Here is a 17,180-nt window from a genome sequence, read left to right as displayed (position 1 = left end):
ACAATTTCTTCTGTAACTCCGAAAATATTTTGAATTTGCTTCTGAAATTTTGAGGACACATTCTTGGATAGTTTGGGAAGACATTTATGTAAACTAAAAAAATCGATTTTTTTGAAGCCTCCAAAGCAGGCTCCCCTGTTAAATCGGACTATAATAAGATTCTCTATCTAACCTCGCCATAGTCGAATGGTTTACGGGTGACTACTGGTCGATAGTAGCCGGGTTGGAGATCCACTGTGGGCATGAAACATCAAATGAAGGAAAAGTGTTTTCCAATAGCTGTCACCTCTCGCCAGGCAGTGACAAATCTTCGAATTTATTTCTGCCATTTTCTCCTCATTAAAAATTGAAAGAGGAAACACAACAAAGGATGTACGCTTGAATTATAAATAATAATACGAAATCTACTAATAACTTGAATTTAGCATCGCCTATCAGTTAAACTTTTTCTTACAAATCTTGACCTGATGATCGCAAATTCAGTGTTTCCTTTTCACTTTGCCTTGCTTCCCGTTTCTTGACTATCTATGGATATCAAATCGATATTTTTACGGCACACAAGACCAAACCCGATGTTCAGTCCCAAGTAGCACTTGTTGGCAAAAGCGGCTCCTTGTCGGGTTTCAAGGCTGCCATTATTTGTTTTCTGGCGTGAAAATCCGGTTAAACAACTAACGGTTTTTAACACTTTTATTGCATTTAAATGTTCCGAGTATTTATTTTTAATTGGTATTTATTTTCAAACTTTCAGATCAAGGATGTCACGCGCAATATCAAAAAGGCCGTAGTCGCTGGCACGCTTGAGGAGTTGCGCTCGAAAGTGGCTGAAAAATTTGAGCATGTCGATGACCAGCTGCCAACCATACATTTGGATTCCGATGGCACTGAAATCGATGATGAGGAATATTTTCGTACGCTCGATGAAAATACGGAATTGATTGCGGTATTCCCAGGCGAACATTGGATTGATGTAAGTGAGAGAAAAAATACTGCCAATGCAGGAAAATATATTGAGAAATAAAAAAAAAAAATCTTAAGTCAAGTGCAGGGATATATTTTTAAAGCACTATATGAATAAAAAAGGAGCATTCAAATTAAAAAAAAAAATATTAATTATTCTTATATTAATATACTTACTCTTGCCATAAGTTCTGTTACAAGTTCAGTCCGTTATAGATTTGAAATTATAATACTTTTTTAATGAAGTTAGTTTGATTTAATCATAAAGGGCCCGCCATCTATTGTTACGGATTTGAACTAGGTATTATTTGAAGAATGGTAACACTTAGCTGTCATCTGATTTGACAGAAAGTTAGTTTTATTCTTCCGCTGAACGAAAATGGTTGTGTTTACGCTCAAAGAACGCTGGGAAATATTGCGACATTACTTTGAAAATCATGGTAATGTTGCAGAATGTGTACGAAAATTACGTACGGCAATGGGAAGAAGAAAAGCACCGAATGAAGCGTATGTGCGTTACTTTGCGAAAAAAGTAAGAGAAACTGGGTTGCTTATTGACAAACCAACGCGTGACCGACCAAAAACCGTGCGTACACCCGAAAATATTGCTGCTGTGGCCGAGAGTGTTCGTGAATCACCAGGAACATCAGTTCACCGTCGTTCTCAACATACGCGATGTCATAGCTGAAATACAGCCGCATACAATCGAAAATGTGTTGAAAAATTGGACCGATCGTATCTGATGGTGTATGGCTAGCTGAGGCAGCCATATTAATGAAATTGTGTTCCATCATTAACCGGAAGGATTGTACTTCAAAATAAAAAAAAAACAGTTTGGAAAAATATTGAGTAGTTTCTTTTTTATAGCATTTTTAATTCCGTAAAGTTATATGGCGGACCCTGTATAATATTAAAACAAAATTTAATTTTTCATTCGAAATGGTCACCACACAAGCCTTCAAACGATAAGGCCATTCAGCTGTTGCGGCACGCAAGGTTTCCGTGGAAATTTACGTCGCTGCTCGAACCAAAGATTGTTTGAGACTTTCCAAATTTCTGTGTGGTCTTCAACATGCCATGCTTTCCAATTATGGCCACAAACTGTGTAAGCAATGGATTCAGATCTGGACTTTCAGATGGCCAATCTTCTGTGGATATGAACCCAAAAATATGGTTTTTTAGCCACTGCTGGGTGGCTTCTTGCCTTATGGGCTGGAGGACAGACAGGAAGACAGTACTGCACCACGCCTTCTAAGACATCCTCCTAGTACACTTTTGCCCGGGTCTTAACCACTTTTTTGCAGAAATGAAGAGTCTATTCACCTCTATTCTGGTGGCGGAACTTGTCCTCCTTATAGACTAATTTTACGAGAAACCCTCCTCTGGGCCTTGGAACGCCACCGAAGACCTTGGTGTAGCCCTTAGTACCTATCCTAACCTCTACTTTAAATATGTTAAAGAAGTTCGTTTTCTCGCTCTGAGCCAATGCTAGCCTCGCTGTGGGGTTCAGCAGATTGGTCACAGAGGTCTTGATGCACATCTTCCTTCAGATACAACTTAGACGCACTGTTGCCCTGCTCTCGCGTTTGTAAGCGCTGCTAGGAGGCAGAGAGTAGGAGTTATGCCCCAAAGTACAAATTAAAGTACCGTGTCAAGAATGATGAATAGAAATGCAAACTAATTTAATTTTTAATTTGATGGAGTTGAAGACCTTTGCAGAAGAATAAGAGTTGTTGGAGAAGAAGATGTTGAATAAAAAATTCAACCCAATTTTTTAATTCATTTATATTTTGTAATAAAAGAGGCTAAACATTAAAAAAGAATTAATTAAACAGCCAGTCAGCACCCAACAAAATATAGAATCATCATCAACATTTTGACCAGTTTTGATGATTTTTTTTGTTCTTGAATGTTCCTTTATTTTTTTATTGGGTATGGGAATAAGTTTTCGTCCTTTCTTAGCCAAAGTTACGAACTCTGAAATAACACATGAAATTATGTGAAGTATATGCCATTGGAAGCTGCAACTTTACTTCATCTTTCAGTCAGCATGCGGATTCCTCTGACGAAAAAATCGAGTTCTTTTGACTTGAGCCTTTCATTGAGCCAGTTTGCGAACCGCTCTCCAATAAGGGCTGACTGCATTGACCAGAACAGATGGTACTCCAAAGGTGCAATGTCTGGGGAATGCGGCAGGTAGGGCAAAATTTCCCGGTATAGTCCCTCTAAATATTTCTGGACCGATTTAGCCACGTCTGGCCGGGCGTTGTCATGCAACAAAATCGGCTTGTCATGTCGACCGCCCCATTCCGGTCGCTTTTCTTTGAGAGCTCGATTCAAACACATTAGCTGCAGTCGGTACCGATCACCAGTGATGGTTTCAGATGGTTTAAGGAGTTCATAATAGATACCACCTTTCTGATCCCACCAGATGCACAACATAACCTTGGAAGCAGGAATATTTTTTTGCGGATCTGCTTCACTTGGCAGGCTCAAACATTTTCGACGCTTAGGGTTATCATATTAGATCCATTTTCATCGCCAGAGATGATACGATACACCTTTTCTCTTCTGCCATTCAAGAAGCATCTCACGCATCACCAGACGTCTTCGACATTCCTCTCCTTTTCCAATTGATGTGGCACCCAGTTACCAGCTTTCTGTACCGTTCCCATTGCGTGCAAACGTTTACCGACGCTTGATCTGTCAACATCCAAATATTTAGACACATCATCAAGGGTTCGACATGCGTCTTCATCCAATAATTGTAGTAGTTGAGTATTTTCGAATTTTTTCGTTGCTCCTTCGCGATCTTTATTACTCACGTTAAAATTGCCAGTTTGGAAAGCGGCGAAACTACTCTTTACAGGTTGTCTTTAATGGGGCCTAATTACTGCAAATATTGGTCAATATACGCCACGTTTCAGCTACACTTTCCTTTAAAAGGTAATAATGCAGCAGGACTTCCCGCAAGGGCTGTTTTTTCGGGACGAACGTAGATATTTTTGACGTCAGATAAAAAAAGACCTTTACGCTTCAAACGAATGTAAACTACTGCGATCAAGACCACCAGTATGCACTATCAAATCACCAGTATATTACTAGAGCGAACACAAAAATAGTATCAGCAGCGACACCTTCAGTTCTTAGTCAACATCATCTGGTTCTTAAGGATGTTTTGCCTGACGTGCGTCAAGTTCCACAACCTACGAATGTAAAGGGGAAATAATGGTGTCCTCCGCGGCAGCGCTCTATACCGTGGTAAGGCTACAGTTATTCTCGAAGGGGGCCAGGTATTTGATTCCCTGCACCATTCAGTCCTCGGCAGGATTCCAAGCACACCTTGACTTGGAAATTGGTTGCATATTAGTTTTCGGAGTCTCTCCAAAGACCTATCCAACATAGTTGAACCTGAGATGGCATAACTCCTTGGTTCATTGACCTTACTTAACCCCTTTCATCGCGGAAGGGTGACCAACCGTCGAAAGGGAAATATTATTCCCATACCCAATATAAAAGTATAGCTCTCTGTGTAAAAAAAACACCATATAAATCGAAGTTACAGACTTAATAGAAAAATTGGAAAAATTCGACCAACTCTTCAGCACAACTTCATACAACAATTTTGAACATACAAGTTTGAAGTTGATAAAAAATCCCGTTAAATTTTTATAACTTTTTCGAGCTGACTGGTCCCTGGCTGACTGGCGGAACTCATGCGGAGAAGCTTGGACTTCCGTACAACCCCTATTGCAGAAGCTGTGGGGATCCTGCAGAGTAAGAGACTGTTGAGAGAGACTGTTGAGAGAGACTGTCTGTGCAAGTGTCCGTATCCGGCGGCTAGGCGCTTGAGATTCCTTAGCGTGCCCTTTGGAGATGGCCTAAGAAATTTCTCCAGCCTGGATCTCTTTTCTCTCCTCCACTACATGAACAGCATTAGATGACTGTAGATGATTTGTCTTCCCTAAATTTTTCGCATATAGTGGTCCACATTATGGTATCAAAACGGCACGTAAGTGCTACTTGTAGTGGACCTGGGGTACTCTTGTCATCTAACCTACCTACCTTCTAGCTGACGGAGCTGTGCATTTGCTCAGCATAAAAAAAAAAAATCGCGCATTTGTTTCAGCGTTAGTGAAAAACATTTTTTTGCTGATTTCATAAATATTCAAATATTTTTTTTTTCGCAATTTGTATTTGCAAATTTCCAATTTTGTCATTTTTGCTTTTCCTAAATATTCTTCTCAGTTTTTATTGCCACTTCACTTTGTAGTGCATATCTATGCGTATTCATACGCTTCAGAATTTTTGTCTCTTTCACTTAAATTTTTCCTCCCTCCTTTTTATTCATTTATTGCAACAGCTTTAGACTGTCAGTTTTGCACTTTTTTATACACCAGCACTCATTCCTTTGCATTGCGCTTTATACCCCCGTTATCACTTCACATTATAGTAATTTGTATTTCTAGCCCATTTTGTTGGTATCCATTCCATAACTTACCTAAGTACCGATTCACTATTTTCTTGCCACTTGCACACAATTTTTAAGTACTTTTATGCTAAAAGTTCATAACTATAAAAAGTAGGGAGCATGAAAATGAAACCAAGCACTTTGCTGTTGCATACTTTTAAGCGCTTGAATGCTTGTCTATTTTGGATCGCATTCAATGGCATAAACTTGACTCACTTCCTTTCATGACCTTCTGGCACTTCCATTCATCCTTAAAGCTTTTGTGCGCGCATCGGCTTCCCTTGTGAGTAGAACTGCTTTCCCCCTTAATAGTTTCTCAGAACTTTTAGTTTTCACATTTTTTGTTATCTAACTTGGCCTGCCACTTATCGTTCCGATCTCAAATTTCATTTTAATTTGCCAAAATGTTTAATGGCATCATTTGCAGTTGTCTTATCCTTAACTTTTACCTTTCATTTTGTGTAGTACTTCCCGCTCTCGTCGCTTTACTTAAGGTATACGAGCAAGCATTTATATGGACGCTGCCACTGAGAGTTGGGTTCCAACTTTGTTTGTTTGCTTCGAAATTTGTTGATTTATTTGCGATTTCCAGGCTTGTATTCGTAGTGAGTAGTGACCCAGTGGTGAGCTGAGCTCACTGAAGTGGATTAAAAGCATTTCAAGTGCATTGCATTCTCAAATTTGGTGCTCGAAGTAATGCTTATGAAAATGTCGCTTATTATTAGGCGATGAGTTTAATTACATTTGCTTTGCAAATTTTTACTACATTTTTATCTTAACGTAGGGTGAATGTCGGCAAAGGTCGAAATGGACATGCAATTAAAAAATCAGGTGTGTTGTGGAGCTTATAGATGGAAAGCAAGAAATCTGAGTTGAAGAAATGAGTGTGAAGGATATAAAACTTTGAAGCTAGTGAGCCAAATGACGGACTCAAATAGCAGGCCAAGGTATTCAAGTTATTTTAGTGGCAATCACTGAATTCTGAAAGCTATAAAAAAGTGTAACCTTTGAATTAACCTTCTAGCCGCCTTTCAGAATGAAATAATATGATTTTTATACTTTACGGAATTTAATTTGCATTTCTAGAAATATACTTTCTTAGGTTTGATAGCATAGAGATTGACAGAGGTTTAGATTAGACGGCCTTCTTCTTCAAAGAACGATCTACTGCAATGCCCATTTACACAGGCTTGAGATATGGTCGAATAACTTAACTTAGTCTTAAATATCAATCTTAGATACACCAACGCATCAGCTGTTCGAATACTACGCCAGCTCGAAGAGACAAGGAAATCAGTTCCCTGCAGTGTGGCCAAGGAAAGTACACTTATGTTCCTCTACAACTCATTGCTTTCATGGAATTCATTAGAGAATTGAAACCAGATTAAGTATAGTGAAGAGTAGTTCTGCAGATCGAAGTGCCACCATTTATCTAATGCACAGGAAAGTTAGATTCCCCCTACTGCTTCCCTTTTCTTCCTACTTATCATATTTCATCTGGAGTTCGGGTCAACGATTGACCCGAGATTGTACTTAGACATTTTAAGTGAAAGAAGTGACGCCGAATTTTCTTTTATTTTGCTTATTTTCATTTATTTTGTTTATAATTAAAAAACAGATTCAGTAATTTTCGATTTTATTTATAGCCTTGATTATGGCCCGTACTCACAAAGTTGTTTCCTAAAAAAATATACTTAAAATGTACTTATAAAACTAACTTTAAACAATTTGTGTCTTATTTCATATTTATTTTCTTCATAGTTAAGTCCACTTAGTAGAAATCAACACGCTAACCAGAGTGGAAAATCATGTGAATCGATACGATTTTGTTAGCAAGATTGAAAGCATGGCTGGAAAGCATGGAAGCTGACGAATACACAATGGGCGTGTTCGTGGACATTGAGGGAGCTTTTAATAATGCCACTTTCGGCTCGATATGTGCTTCTGCCGAACGACACGGAGTTAATCAAACCATTGTAAAATGGATATAATCCATGCTCTCTGAGTGGCTGTTAACCGCTGGTGAGAGCAGTGACGAACTAATCACAGTCAGGGCCAAGCAAGGATGTCCCCAAGGGGGTGTTCTTTCTCCGCTGCTGTGGTGCTTCGTCGTAGACTCTCTACTAGCGGAGATGCAGGAACTCGGTGTTCATGTCCAAGCATATGCGGACGATATCTTTGTGCTGACATCGGATAAATCCTTAAGGAGACTTTGCACGAAAGTGCAGAGGATTCTTGATAAATCGATGACTGGTGCATGAGACAAGGTCTTTAAGTTAATCCGAAAAAAAGAACCATGCTCTTGTTTACGAGAAAACGGAAATTGGATGGACTCACTCTTCCAACACTGAAAGGTGTGCCACTTGGTCTTTCCGATGAAGTTAAATATCTAGGCGTAATCTTGGATAATAAGCTGACTTGGGAGACACACGTTTCACTGAAGGTGAATCGCGCATTCAGAATTTTTTAGCAATGCCGTAGAGCCTTTGGTAAAACCTAGGGTCTGAAACCTGCTGTGGTCCTATGGATATACACAGCAATCATCACTTACGCTTCTGTGGTCTGGTGGCGACGGAGCATGGTTAAGTCCACAATCCGGGAACTATACAGGCTGCAAAGAAGTGTATGTTTATGCATCACGGGTGCCATGAGTACAACCTCTGGTGATGCCCTAAATGCAATGCTTGATTTGCTCCCCCTGGATCTTAAGATACAACAGGAAGCAATAAAAGCAATGTGTAGACTCCATAAATATGGTTTCTGGCAAGAAGACGGAACTTCGGGATACAGACAAATCTTTAAGTTGCTATCTGAGCAGTAACCACTGTTTTTGGCACTTAAAGACGACTTGATACCCACAGTTTCATTTGGAACGAAATTTTATGTCAGATTTCCATTGCGTGAACAATGAAGCAATCCAGAATGCATGCAGGGAGGTTTGACGGATATTTTCTTTACCGTTGAGTCCAAGAATGAAATGGGGTCTGAAGCCGGATGGTACTTAAACGATAGTAGTAACTATCACTATGCTATGGGGGAAATGGCAACTGACACAACAAGTAGCTGAATGGATAATCGAGAGGAGATGGAGGGGGAAACAGATTGGAGTTTTCAGTGACAGTCAGGCTGCACTGAAGGCCCTAGAGAATGCGAAGTAAACCTTAAAGATTGTTCGAGAATGTAAAAAGAAGCTCAATTCTGTCGCAAGACAAAACAGGCTTGCACTTATATGGGCTCCAGGACATTCCGGTGTTCAAGGGAACGAAATCGCCGACGAATTGGCCAACCGTGGATCAGCGGTGCCCCCACAGGGGCCAGAGCCAATAATCGGAATCAGTTCCACAGGAATCATGAACACTGCAGAACTGCAAAGATATTTGTGACAAGGTCGAACAGAAAACTGTCAAACTTTCTACTAAAAATTAGAAGGAAACATGGTTGGTATCATTACAGGACACAACCCATGGGGTCAGCATATGACCACCATTGGTATCAGTTGAGTGTCCTGCCTTTGCAAGAGCACGGCTACGAGTTTTGGGTTCGGATGTTATGAGAATAAGAAATATTCATTCTCTAAACAGATTTGCCAAAGAATCTGGAAAATCCTCACAGGACTAACTATCACTATCTCTGCCTCTATTCTTTCCTATCTCTTTCTCTAATACTTTTTTTCTTCCCTCCTTGACTATCCACCCCCTTTCCATAGCTTTAAATACAATGGGCTTTTTGGCCTGAGTGTTTGGAGCCACTAAATCTCCTGGTGCTCCTTGGAACTTTTTTTTACTTATAGTTTGGATTACAGCCAGTTTTATAGTGGGATACCCACAAATTTTCGAGTTATGTTCATGCATACAGCGAACCAATAAAAAATCAGTGCAAAATTCTACTCTTGCATCTACTACAGCACTCGAATGCCTGCTCGTTTACTACGTCCTTTTGGAAATCTTCTCAGCTATTAAGGGGAAAAAATTTAGTTTTGAACAAAATAATTTTTTACCAATCCATTTTTTTTACATAACATCGGTTCCTCGGTCTGCCTTCGGCCTTCACTTCATTAGCTTTCCTGTCATGGCTCTCTTCATGGTCCATCCAGCAGGCCCACGAGTAGCATTACCTAGTCAGTTTATGCGCACTGAAGTCCCGCTCTGAGTAAGATCGTTTAGTTTCGAGTTATACCGAATTTGTTATTTTTTAATAATAAGGTACCTTCGTTGACTTCGTATAGGGCGACGTGCTGTAAGCAATATACGGTGAATTCTATCTTTGTCCTATCTTATCCAGCTTGTTGGAAATCAACGAAGAGGCCGTGAATATCTATATTCGTGATGGTTTGGCTAAGAACAAAACATTGGTCGATTGTTGATTTTCCTCTACGAAATCCGCATTGTAATAGTAATCTATAAGGATTTCTGCATATTCGTTAATTCGTTCACAGAGAGCTATACAACTGCAAACCTGGAATGATTCTAATTAAAGAGTCTAAAATTTTAATGAATGAACTCGGAGAAAACGAAGCCTATGGTCCAATCTAGCTCCGGTTTGAGGTATGATTGGAAACTATGCATTCGAGGGTGTACAAGAATTTACCTATCTGGGTATCAAAATATCAGCCAATAAGGATACATCATTGACAACAAATGATAGAATTTTAGCAGCAAATAAGTTTTACTTTTCTAATTTGAAGATACTTAAGTCTAATTTATTATCTCGTGACCAAAAGTTAGGGATATACAAAACTACTGACATTAATCAGCTAACGCTATTTGAAAGAAAAATATATATGCACCTGTAAGACTGCTAGAGGGTGCTTATCGAATTAGAGAACCATGAGCTGGAATTATTAGCAAAAAACGGAACTGTGATATGATTTATAAAGTCTCAGAGGATAAGATGGCTCGGACACGTGTTTAGAATGTCCAAGGAGAGAACAAACAACTCGAAAGGTAGAGGACGCCCCAGAAAGACATGGCTCGAAGACGTCGAAGTGGACCTTTAAGGTGCGGCGGTGGAAGGAGGTAGCTTAGATAGAGACAAATGGCGCAAGGTTGTGAATGCAGCAATGGTGCACCAAGGACTGTAATGCTAAGAAGAAAGAGAAGAAGAAGAAGAAGAAGAAGAAAAAGAAGAAGAAAAAGAAAAATAAAAAAAAATTTTAATGAAATTTTGCTAATTTTTTTTGTTAGCTTGCACAAAGGTTAAAACTTTGATTTATTTGGTTTTTGTAGGGGAATAAACTACATTTTCTTAAAAAATTTATTAAAATTAAATAAAAAACAAATAAATAGTGAAAATTCGTCAGTAAGTCTCTGTGGTATGGGTATTTGACGCAGTTTATGGGACTTTATTATATTCGATGTAGAGATACTGCAGATAATTCTCCTTCACATCTCAACTATAAACGCCTGTGTAATCTGTATTTTCTGCTTTTGAATCTGGCACACACTTCCAAGGCAAAAGTACAAAAAAAAAAAAAAAAATTGCGCAAAACTAATCTCCCAATCAGAAGATTAATAACTTTTGCAAATGGTTTCGCTCGTCAATCACATTTGACACATGTGAAATGAACAGCTGCAGCACACAAACAAACAAGCAATGGAGTGCTAAAGGGGTTACATGGGTTTCGTCAGGTAAAAAAGGGCCTTTTTTCAATATTTTTTTTTTCTATGTAAAAAATTATTTATTTAATTCAAACTTTTTTCTGTCTTATAGATACATATTTAAAGAATAATTTCTGAAATTTCCCAAAAAAAAAAAATTGAAACTCCTCCATTCTGACGTCATTTCCCGTGACTCCTCGAAAAAAAGGTGCGCCCGCGTTGCCAGCATAACTCCTGACAGGATCATCGAAAATGAAAAAACAAAAATAAGTATTTTAGTTAAGACCATAAACTCGTGCTTGAACGAAGGAAAGAAAAAAAAGTAAAAATTGGAATTTTGGCAGACATTTTTCCAAAAAAATGAAAATTTGGGTAAAATTTGCTTGAGATTTTGTTTTTTTTTAAATAGTTGTAATTGAAAAAAAAAAACAAATCCTTCGTCCCAGCACGAGTAAATTGTATCTCGAACACATGTGTAAAATTTTATCAAGATTGGTTGAGTAGTTTTCGAGAACATTTGACAACCGACTTTGAAAACACGGTTCCGAGAAAAACGCGTTTAAAGTTTTAAGTAACAATAAAAGTGGCTTGGAGCGTACATCTTCCAAAGGCGGTATCTCCGAAACTATTATTCGGATCGACTTGAAAATTTAGGATAATACTCTTGAGATGTTGTAGAAATTAATAAGCCAAAAAAAAAATAGATTTTTTAAACCCACGAAACCTCTTAACCCCTTAAAAGTCAAACAAAGACTTTCATCACTCAAAATAATTTCTTTTAGGGAGTAAAAAAGTTATTCCAAAACAAAATTGATGATAAATATTGCACCGCCTTGTATTAAAATGAAGTAAAGCTGGTTTGAAATTTTCTAAAAATCATGTAACTGTAGAATTTTATTTTCCAAAAAAAAGAAAATTTAATGGATTTTGTTGCTTTGACGAAAATAGCGCAGCAAGGTTTGTTTTTGCACACCTAAAATCCCCTTTGATGAAGCAGCTCTTCTTTTTGCCCAAAATCTAGTAGCCATATTTAGCAAATTTGCTCAGCTACATCCGCCCATTCCCATATCTGTCCTTAGTCTAATGCATAAAGTGTCATGTAACTAAAAACAAGTTGAGTCGTCCATTTAATTTTTTTTCGTATGCTACGTATTGCATATTTTTAGGAAACAGCTGCTATTATAGCAATCGGTGTTCGTTGGCTAGTATACATTCGTTGCAAAAGTTTGTTTACATTGTTTTTGATAACGTTTTTGCCTGGTGCAATTAACATGCTTGCTTTCATGTTTTTCGGAAATATTTTTTCTACACAAACAACAATGAGTAAAAGTGTTGCACTGCATTAAATCCAACTTTATTGCCTGCTTTGACATTCATTTGTATGCAGGCATTTCGAAAGTTCAGCAAGCGGTGAGCGGCCAGAAGTTGTGGGAGGTTGGGAGAAATAGTTTTTGTTTTTTGTTTTCTCAGGAAAAAATACTGACAGTGTATGAATATTTAGCAACTTTAGTAACACGATGTTTTGGATATTAGTATTTTGTATTGGAAAATGTAGGGATATGTAAATGTGTGTGTAAATTTAGTGAAATATTCATTGAGTTTAGTACTGCAGTGCTTTTTTGGCATTTATGGTTTTGTTTAAAGAAAAATTAATTAAAAAAGATTTTGTTAGTTAAAATTCTGGTTCCATTCAATACTCAGCAGCAGGAGCCCAAAAAAAGGGGAGAGCTAACAAGACACAATGCAGTGAGTTTCTCTTACTAATTCTCTGGCAAGCTGATGGTTGAATAGCTCCTTAGAATCTTTCAGAATTTATTATTACTTTTATTATTAGAGAAAAGGGAGTAGCGATCATTTTTTACCGAAGAAAAGAGTACTGATATGAACATCTTCGGCTCTTCTAGAATTTAGTTTTACTGGACGTAACTAAATTAATATCAAATCTTGGTTGGTTGATTGGTTAAAGTGGTGATTCATCCGGAATCCAACTAGGCCATCCGCATCATTTTGTTGCCACATCCTCGTTACCAACTTGCTTAACAGTTACCTACAGCATGACTATATCCTGTCTGTGCGATTCAGGAACCCTATTATGTTGTTGACGTCTAAGGCAGACAGTTGGTCGAGACTCTCGAACAGGGGCCCATTTTGGATGCTTCGTCCCCAACATACCGAAAGTCAGTTATCAACACCGTGATCCTGCTGACATCCCCTCGTTTCATATTTGGCAGTATCGACTTTTATTTTTGTTTGAAGGTGGGCCATGCTAACTTTGCAAGTTGTCTGGTCCCTTCATCTGCATTCTGCGATTTATAGATATTTTTAGGAAACTGCATTCTTAATTGCACTCAGTTGTGTGAATACGGATTCTGAAAGAATTTTATTCATGGCAGATCCCCCTCTTGTCTCTCGTTCGCTTTTTCGTTTTCTTCAATGTTCCGTTGTCCCGGGACACAGATTACGTTAACTTTATGTAAGGTTTACACGCAAAGTGGTAAGACTATTCCTGCTTTGTTCCACCAGTTTAGTGCTTATTGTAACTGAGTCCAGTGCTGGGATTGCAGCTAAGTTATCTGAAAGAATTGCGTATTGTATCGGAAATATAAGTCTGTAATAAGTAACTTACAAGCTTCCTCTATTGCCAGAATGGATTCCTCATCAGATGATGACCTGCTGATTAAGCAGAGCTTATAATATATTTTAAATTAAAACGTTTAAAAGTAAATAAAAAAGTACACCCTATAAATTTGGGAAGAGAAGCATTTGTTGAATTTCATCATTTGTATGATGAGCTGCGCCACGATGAAAAGAAATTTGTGGAATATACCAGAATGACAATTAGCACGTTTGATTATATTCTAATTAAAATTGAGCCACTTATTATTAAAATTTGGACTAATTTTAATAAAACCCCAATTATATGTGCTGAAAGGCTAATTGTGACGTTAAGGTAAAAAATAATTAAAAATATATTTAGTTTTATGCCTTTTATTGATTATTACTTCTCATTTAATTACTTGTTTATCGACTGTCTTAACTTAATTAACTTGCCAAAGCATTGACAGAACCAACAAACAAAAACCACGGTAACTAGCAAGCGATTCGTCTTCAAATTCAGTACAGCAGCGTTTGAAGCTGATTGCTTGCGTTTCGTCTTCATCTTCGTCTTCGTCACAGCGCGCACTGTGTTTGCAACCTAAGGCGAACAGATTTTTCAATACTGAATCGAAGAGAATATACAGGGTGAACGATATGAAGTGTTACCAACCTCACTCTGCTTGTATCTGTAAAACAACTGATGACATCAACGTCAAATTTGTTCTAATGACAGTTCAATATATTGTTTATAAGCCATCGAAAGCATTTGCGTCTCAGTTTTGTTGAATTTTTTTTTCTGTGATGGAATTCAAACGTAATAGTGTGATTGCGTTATATTTGGCTGGAAAATCACAACCAGCCATTGTTCGTGAGCTCAGTCACCTCAAAGTGAATAAAATGTTTGTGTATCGAACTATAAAACGTTACAATAATACTGGTATCATTGCCAAACACTATGGAGGTGGACCAAAAAAACCGCAACAATGCCCGAAATGGTTCGGAAAGTGAAGGCTCGACTTGAACGAAATCCACGTCGAAGTGGAAGAAAAATGGCCAAAGAATTGAAAATATCGCAAGACAGCATTCGACGCATATTGAAAAATGAGCTCCAGGTCAAGGCTTACAAGTTCCAAAAAGCACATTATCTTTAACCCCAGCAAAAAAAAGTTCGGTGCGAAAGAGCAAAGGAGTTGTTGCGAACGTGGCGAATTTCCTAACATTGTGTTTTCTGATGAAAAAAATTTCCCAATTGAGCAGTTCATAAATACTCAAAACGATTGAGTTTACTTGACCGAACGCTCATACGAGAATTTGAGCTTACGTATGGCCACTCGAAGCAATTTCCCAACGCAAGTAATGGTTTGAGCCGCAGTGACCGCTAATGGACGCTCTCCAATCGTTTTTATCGATCCTGGTATCAAAGTGAATGCGACTTTTTGTCAGGAAAATATTTTAGAAGCTGCTTTAGAGCCGTGGGCACGCAAACATTTCGGTCGTAGACCATGGACGTTCCAGCAGAACTCGGCACCGTCTCATAAAGCTTGTGTGAACCAAAAATGGTTAAAAAATCATGTTTCACACTTCATTTCGTCCACACAATGGCTGTCGAATTCGCCAGACGCAAATCCGATGGACTATTCCATCTGGTCCATTTTGGAGAGCAAGGCGGAATTGTAATCATTTTTGAACAATTTTGTCTTTGAAATCAATAAAAACTAATTTCACACAAAAAAGTTATGGTGTTTTGAATAGGTAACACTTCATATCGTTCACCCTGTATACCAGCTCTAACACCACAATCAAGTTCTAAACCATTTGTGCAGACTGTGTAGTGTCGAAGTTGCTTAGTAAAAGTCCCTTCTTCCATTCCTCCCGATATGGAAAGTAGCTGGCAAAATTTCCGTTGAATGTCACCGCTGGCATGATAAAATCAGTTCTCCCCGAGGTGAACTGAGTTTGTCGCATAAGTTGTTTCCCTCTAGTAGCCAAAGCTTAGGACGGTCATAAAAGTAGCACTGACAGAAATTCCTCTAGCGGCAAGGAAGTTCTGTCTTGAAGCAAGCACAAACTTTTGGATCTCTTTGAATTAAAGTAACAAAGTAGAGAAACTAAATAGTTTTCCACCATCTGAAGTTAAACTGGTATAAAAGATTGATGAGATGCTGAAAAAAGGACTAGAAACAGAAAAGTGGTTTGGTGGAAATGGAAAATAGGGCACCGCAAGCGGACCGAGTTTTCCCTATTCCCTCAAGTCTGTTAGAGAGCATAAGAACATTGGAACAGTGCAATCAGTTTAGAAGTGGGAAGCAAAGATATGCCATATGTCTCCACGATGTACAGAATACAGAGATGTGGCCAACATTAGACCGTTAACGGGCCCTCAGCGATTTTGAAGGGATCAACTGATTTGCTGATGTAATCGGAGAGATGACAGCTGTTTGTGTGCAAGAGAGGTCCGCAAAAACTGGGAGTGTGTTTGTCATGCATGAAAAATCAACGCAGCCACTGCCTACATTACTTCGGTGCCGTCTGAAAAATGACTGATGGGACGAGTGCGTGAATACGTGTGAAATGACCGGATAGAATTCTGCTGTCAAGTGCCCGATGACGTGGTAGCCGAAGTGACTCTAACGATTTTGCGTTGGATGTCAAAACCTTGTAATCCATCCTCTTTCGCATGCCTCAATATACTGCGTGCTGAGGTAAACGGAGTCCTAGTTGAGTAAGTTGGCTAAAGAAGTAATTAGATCAAAGTTGAAGGGATCAAATCTGAATTGGACGCATGAATGGACTGCATAATGTTGGCCTGATGATTCGCAAGTAAAAAGTATCAGAAATATTTTTTCGTTATTGCAAGACCCAAACTGAGATTACGCGGCTACTAACAGGCAGTGACCCCTCAGAAGCTTGGAGTCTTCTCATTTAAAAGAGAAAGTGTGAAAGTGAGCTTTATGTCGAATAATTTGCTCATTGTAAGCGTGGAATCAAATTCGTCCATTGCGATACCATTTTAGAGAGAAAACTAGGGGAAAGAACAGTGCAGAGCAAATATAGAGGAAATGAGGACAGAATGATAGATTAGGTTAGGTTACGATTGTAGTCAGTCTGTATGACCAATTCTCTTAAATCTTACAGGTCCATTGTGATACGACTGTGCGACACGGGAACCTCATTTATTTTTCTTCATGGAACCATTTTGTGGTTCATATGAAGTGCAGGATTGGTCCCATCTCCACGCCAGACTGTTCTGTAAGAGAATTGAAAAATATATTTACCTAGGCAACTTGCTCTGATTTTAGCTAAGACTGGAGAATTGCAAAGGAAGTGCTCAACTTTTTCTTCTTCTTCCTCTTCCACAAGGATAATTTATAACGGTTGAGTTAACCTATTCATTTCTACCCATGAAATTTATCAGGTGGCTAATATCTCGACTTTCCATATCTGTTGGCGTAGTAAAAGAAGGGAGAGCCAAAATGCCACGAGAGAGCAGGACAGCTAAGTAAAGTATGCTGAGATGATTCTATCTCATCCTGCCGCAAAAAGAACTCGGAACT

The 17,180-nt window shown here is 38.5% G+C and overlaps 1 protein-coding gene across 1 annotated transcript in view; it reads left to right on the top strand.

Moving 5' to 3' along the window:
• Nucleotides 1–17,180, top strand: part of LOC129244272 (uncharacterized) — a 102,458-nt gene that overhangs the window by 39,797 nt on the left and 45,481 nt on the right. The window contains exon 3 of the mRNA XM_054881888.1: nt 752–970. Coding sequence (XP_054737863.1) covers nt 752–970 — 219 coding nt within the window. The remainder of the gene's footprint in view (nt 1–751; nt 971–17,180) is intronic.

Source organism: Anastrepha obliqua, chromosome 4 (assembly GCF_027943255.1).
Source record: "Anastrepha obliqua isolate idAnaObli1 chromosome 4, idAnaObli1_1.0, whole genome shotgun sequence".
Taxonomy (NCBI): domain Eukaryota; kingdom Metazoa; phylum Arthropoda; class Insecta; order Diptera; family Tephritidae; genus Anastrepha; species Anastrepha obliqua.
Note: the sequence above shows the minus strand (reverse complement) of the source record. Positions and strands in the feature narration are given on the sequence as shown.